The following is a 6,473-nucleotide window of genomic DNA, read 5'->3' as shown; positions in this document are numbered from 1 at the left end:
AGCTGAATAAGACACACATGGGTTGCTGTAACAAAAAATGTGGTTTGATTGCCACAGTGATTGTGGGTGGTATATTGGTTATACTTGGTGGGATTATTAACGTTGTGTTTGAAGATCTTTTCAACCAAATACTCTTACAGGTAAGATACCATTTACTGTATCTATTGAATGTTTGAATGAATGTAGCTTGCTTTATACTTGCGTGGCCGGAAAACGACAGTCGTTATAACATGGGTGTTCTGTTTTATACACCTCATGTCAGCTAACGAGTTACCATGTATGTAAGTTTGTGGGTGATTTTTTCCATTTTTTATTTATGGCTGATAATTTGGACAACCAATTAGTAACCACTGGGTTGGAGCAATTGTCGTTAAGTGTCTTATCAAAGGACATATATACGCTCACAATGGTAGCAACGACGAGCCTTAAACCCATTACCTCCGGGTTAAAAGCAGACACGCTATATATATAGTCACTTTTCCACGACGTGCAACATATTTTTAATATTTCCAAATAAAAAAAAACATTAATTTACACCAACTTTATTTTGCTTAGGAAAGCGTTATCGCAGTTGGTACGCTTATGTATGATAACTGGATCGAAGTAGCAACTCCAACATATTTATCTTACTACCTGTATAACATGACAAACGGCGACGAATTTCTAGCTCCAAGAAAACCATACGTGAAACCAAATCTACAAGAAATCGGGCCTTATGTTTTTAGGTGGGTTTAAAATATTAGAAAGTGCCATAATTTTAATAAAATAGTAATTTATTTATCCTGGCGTGACAGAGCTTCGCTGTTTTAATACGAGTGGCCTGTAGCTCATATTATACGTAGCCCGTCATTTTTTATACCTTTTCTGATTTTTTTTTCTGAAAATTTGGACAACCCATTCGTGATTACTGATTCGAACCAATGAAAGTTAAGTAGCTTGCCCACAAACAATCATAAAGTTTTTCGAACAAGTTAATTAAACATAACATAACATAATTTTTATTTATCTCTTCGAAAACGATAGCAAAAATCATAAAGTAAGTTACATTCATTCATTTAATCATGTTATTCAAAAAAAGGAATATACGGAAACCAATAGCAAAACCACATTTGTTAAAACACGGTATGGAAAAAAGTGTGGGAAAGTGTCAATTAAAAAATGTCACTGTTGCGCCAAAAGCGTGGCCGATTCATCATATGTTGGTACAGTTAGGTCGGCACTGTGGCTCAGTGTTTTAGGCCAGTGCTCTTCAACCGGTGTGTACGGTTCACTGGTGCACCAAAATTTGCCAGGGGTGCACCAGTGCAAAAGGGTATACAAGGGTGCATCACAAACTTCAACAATTTCCAGCAATAATATTCAGTTTTGAACATTTTTAACATATTTAGCCACTTTCCCACAGTTTTTTTTTTTGTATATGAATTATATATTTAACTGGGAATCGAGAAACGTCATTATTTTTACGTTAAAGCAATCAGGGGTGCATGAGTTCGTCACAACAACTTTAGGGGTTCACCAACACAAAAAAAGGTTGAAGAGCACTGGTTTAGGGGTTTGCGTCGTAACCAAATGGTATACCCTGTTCGAAGACATGAAAATACATAATTTTCGGGTGCTGCGGTAATGGAGCAAAATTTTGCCTCTCATCCACAAAGAATATGTTGGTACAAGTTAAACCATCAGTAATGTATTATTTCAAGGGAGTACCTTTCCAAAGACACAGTGCATTTTCTTGATGATGACGTCCCACAACAAGTATATTATCGACAAAAGACAATGATTGTGTTCGACCGTGAAAGATCCGCAGGAGATCTAAGTGACTTGGTTACCACTGTTAACCCTATTGGCGCTGTGAGTACTTTAAAGCAAGTTAATGTTATAACCCTAGTATAATATCAAAAAATAATCACCTACAAAGTAACATACACGATAGCTTATAAGCGGACACGCGGTGTATAAAACAAAAAAATCGTGTTTAACGACTGTCGTTTTCCGGCCACGCGAGGATAAAGTAAGTTACATTTATTACATTCTTGGATTTAAATAATTTGATGAATGAATGTAACTTGCTTTATCCTCGCGTGGCCGGAAAACGACGGCCGTTATAACACCTGTGTTCTGTTTCATACACCCCTCCGGCCAGCAGCTTACGAGTTATACCATGTATGCCACTTTTAGGTGATGATTTGGTAGTAAACAAGGATTTTTTACAGAATTTAAAACTACATCTTCACGACCCTAAAAGAGGGTCAGTTTAACGAAATACATAATACAGTTATTGTTTTGTTCATTCTATTTTCGGCGCAAAATAACGTGAATATATATATTAGCGTGGGGGAAGATGGGACACCTTATCACTCATTTTCTCGTCCCATTTGGTAGTAAACAAAGAACTTTTAAGAATTATAAAACCATATCCTCACGACCGCAATATAGACCGTTGTTAATTGTTAAAACACGATCAGAAATATTTGGATATCAGGTGCTAAAGGTGTCCCGTCTTCCCCCATCCTACTATAGTAAGCACTACTGAAGAGTTTAGTTTTTAGTTTATAATGTTCAACATGGTTTATTATGATATTTATTCCTATGTTTAACGTTACTGTATATCACAGAGCATGCCCGCAATCGTGGACTTTGTATTTTCTCAACGAAACCAAACAACACCAAATGCAATCTATTCCGCTTTGAACACTATATACCGTACTACTGGAACCGAATTAATATTCACACGATCCGTAAACGACATCTTATTCGGTTTTCAAGATAATTTTTTTGACTTGATCGCGAATCTTGTGAATGAAACAACGGGTGTTGAAATTCCAGATTTTGGACTTTTTTCAACGGTAAGTACGAAACTATTTTGTTCTTTATTTAACGACAGTTGAATGAATGATTTAAATATATTTACCTAGGATCGGAAACTTGGCGTTGTTATAACACGATTGTCTTATTTTATACCTAATCTCTTTACCTAAATGTTTTTAACTGTAAGCGTGCTCTAACAACTGTTGTTTTGCCAATACTACCTGTCTTTTCGCTTTTGTAAACTCTCTTTTTCTTCGTTATCGTGACCGAAGAGACGAATTAAATTTTATTCATTAATTCATTCATTTATTTATTCGTTCTTTTATTCATTCAAGTTTATTTTTATTTCTAGTACAACGATTCCCGCGGCTGGTTCGACTACCAAGTATACACTGGAAAAGATGCGACTGATTTAACCAACATAATAACTGCCTATAAGAATCAAACGTAAGAAAATATTACTTTTATATAAAGTGAATTATGTCAATTAAAACCTATATAGTTGGGTGGGGTAAGATGGGAAATTTTCATTCCCCTTTACTCGTCCCACTTGGTAGTAAACAAATAATATTTACAGAATAACATATTCGTAGCCTCGAGACTTTTATAGAGCGTTGTTAATTGTTTATAACAAATCGGAAAATATGTGATTTTGGTCCTAAAGATATCCCATATTACCTCACAGCAATACAAGGGTGGGGAAAGATGGAAGAGCCATTTATTCTATTTCTCGTCTCATTTGGTAGAAAATAAAAAACATTTAAAGACCGTTGTTATAATTGTTAAAAACAAGTTCAAGACATTTATGGATATTATTATGTGGTAAAGATGTTCCTTCCCTCACCCTACCATAACTTTACTTGGTTGAAACATGTAATCCATATTTCCATTACTTACCAGTTTCCATATACTATTACAGGGAACTAAATTACTGGGGGTCAAAAGAATGCAACATGCTTAACGGAACTGGTACAGTAGTTTTGTGCATTTGACATTCATTTCTTTTAACTCACAAATATCATTACAGATGGAACGACTACCCCGCCATTCATGACACAAGAAAACCCAGTTTATTTCTTTGTAGATGATATTTGCAGGTTATATGATTAGCATTAAGGCTTTTTTCCATGTTTGTGTTTTTTTTCTAATGATTATGTGCATACGTCCCTGCATCAGAGATTATATGGAAAATGCGCTGTACTACCATTGCCGGCGTTAATTGTGTCCTTAAGCAAGACACTTAACGAAAATTGCTCCAACCCAGTGCTCCCATTTTATGGTTGGCAAAATTATAACCTATATACAAAAAAATGTGTAAGCACAGATAAAGTTTGCTATGTGGTAACTCGTAAGCGGACAAGTGATGTATGAAACATCCGTGTTATAACAAAACATCCGTGTTATAACGACTGTCGTAGTTCTGGCACGCGAGGTGTTATATTTATTCATTTATTACTTTTTACTGCATTCTTAACTCTGATTTTACCTTACTAACTTATATACATATAAATACCAGTATATAGAGTAACCTGAGTTTAAATGTAACTTACTTTATCCTCGCGTGGTGGGAAAACGATAATCGTTATTACACGTGTGTTCTGTTTGCGCTTACGGGTTACCGTATACACTATAACCGCTATACCAATATCCTAAAACGTCATCATTTACAAAAGGTCAATTTATGCCACGTTTGTTGAAGAAGTTGTACTTGAACGTGTACCAGGTTGGAAGTACGCTGTACCACCAGAAGTGTTTCAGTGCCCTGATAAAAATCCAAACAACCTTTGTTTTTGCCCGGATACAACCAGCCCGTTATGTCATCATGATGGAGCTATTTTGATCAACAGATGCCAATTTGGTTCGTGTTTGACGTTTGTATTTATATATAGTAGGGTGGGGAAGATAGGACACCTTTTCATTCGATTTTGCTATCCCATTTTATAGTAAACAAAGAACATTTAAATAGATATTGCAAACAAAAGACAGGATATAGCGACAAAAGAGCAGTAGTTTGCAGTTAAAAACATATTTGAATTTAGTTGGAACTTGGAACTAAATAAGTGTGGTCGCTACAGTGGCTACACCTAGCAGACAAATGAGCCAATTATTTTTAATTATTGTCAAGTTAAACTTTTAATAGAAACAAAAGTGTGCGTAAACACTAAAGATATTTTTGTATATAATACTATGGGGAAAGATAGGCACATAATATCCAAATATCCTGATCATGTTTTAAACAAAAACAACTGTCTATGCTGAAATTCGTTAGGATGCGGTTTTATAATTCTTTCAATGGTCTTTGTTTACCACTAAATGGAACAATAAATGGAATTAAAAAGTGCTTCAACTTCCCCCACCCTACTATATATAAAATCAAATTAATTTCAAAATAACGTTACACAAATAACATTAAATTTTCATACATTTCCTTGTAATCCCAGGTGCTCCCATTATGATAAGTTCACCACACTTCTTGTACGGTGATGGTTTCTACCTAAACATGACGACGGGTATCGAACCACCAAACGTATTAGAACATGAAGCTGCACTTGTGTATGAACCTGTACGTATTATGATACTGGTCTTTTAAAAGAATTTATTTATTTTTTTTATTGATCTTTTTATTTTATAAGTTTGGCTTTTATATAGTACTGTGGGTTAAGGTGAGACACCTTTAGCACATAATATCCAAATATTCTAATCGTGTTTTTAACAATTAACAACGCGGTTTATGGGAGTCTTGAGATTATAAAGCGCAAAGCAATAGCGCTTATTTCCAGTAAAAAAATATATGTTTTGTTTGGTATACTTAAAGCTGTTGTTTTTACAGTTTACAGGGGCAGCAATTAAGGCGGACAAACGATTACAAATCAATATCCTTTTAAAGCCAACTCCTAAAATAAAGTAAGTATATATAGGAGATGGGACACCTTTAGCACATTATATCAAAACAAGAGATTAAAGAAAAATGCTAGAATTGAGAATTAAGATAAATGCGGAAAAAATCGCCCTATCAACAACAACAAAGCCAAGAACAACTGTTCGACGAAAAAGGATCTATATGGTCACTAACGTGCCCAATAATCTGATAGTGTGTTAAACAATTAACAACGGTCTATGGGAGTCGTGAGGATACAATTTCCTAATTTTTTAATGTTCTTTGTTTACTGCAAAATAGGGCAGACGAGACATAGGACGAGAAAGTAGAAAGAAAAGGTGTACCATCTTTCCATATACTATATATATATGGAACAAATGGTTTATGTTATAAGTTGCGGCTAAAATCACAGCAAAAATGGTCTTCTACGAGCAAAAAATAATAAATTAAAATGTTTGCTATTTGTTCGTTACTGTATAGATAAATATACTACTCTCGATTAAGATGGGATACCGCTGGGACCTGAATCCTTCATTTTCATGAGAATACGGTTATATAGTATTTTTAAATACGTGCCATCTAACCGACTATATGTTATCCATTGTCATGCGTGGCGGCGCAAGGACAGTCGTTATAAAACCGAGGTGCTTCTTGAATGTGAATGTAACGTACTTTATCCTCGCGTGGCCGGAAAACGACAGTCGTTATTACACGGGTTTAACACCTCGTGCCAGCTTACGAATTACCATGTATGTTACTTTGTGGGTAATTCATTTTATGGATTTTT

The 6,473-nt window shown here is 35.0% G+C and overlaps 1 protein-coding gene across 2 annotated transcripts in view; it reads left to right on the top strand.

Moving 5' to 3' along the window:
- LOC100179121 (platelet glycoprotein 4-like) overlaps nt 1-6,473 on the top strand; it is a 10,032-nt gene continuing 3,559 nt past the window's right edge. For both annotated transcript variants that reach the window (XM_009860510.2, XM_026834779.1), the window contains exons 1-10: nt 1-140; nt 556-725; nt 1,701-1,851; nt 2,616-2,846; nt 3,161-3,255; nt 3,728-3,777; nt 3,836-3,905; nt 4,482-4,666; nt 5,250-5,371; nt 5,639-5,712. In XM_009860510.2, coding sequence (XP_009858812.1) covers nt 18-140; nt 556-725; nt 1,701-1,851; nt 2,616-2,846; nt 3,161-3,255; nt 3,728-3,777; nt 3,836-3,905; nt 4,482-4,666; nt 5,250-5,371; nt 5,639-5,712 — 1,271 coding nt within the window. In that variant the 5' untranslated portion in view covers nt 1-17. The remainder of the gene's footprint in view (nt 141-555; nt 726-1,700; nt 1,852-2,615; nt 2,847-3,160; nt 3,256-3,727; nt 3,778-3,835; nt 3,906-4,481; nt 4,667-5,249; nt 5,372-5,638; nt 5,713-6,473) is intronic.

Source organism: Ciona intestinalis, chromosome 6, assembly GCF_000224145.3.
Source record: "Ciona intestinalis chromosome 6, KH, whole genome shotgun sequence".
NCBI lineage: Eukaryota > Metazoa > Chordata > Ascidiacea > Phlebobranchia > Cionidae > Ciona > Ciona intestinalis.
The sequence above is the reverse complement of the archived record's forward strand: the minus strand, read 5'-3'. Positions and strand labels throughout refer to the sequence as shown.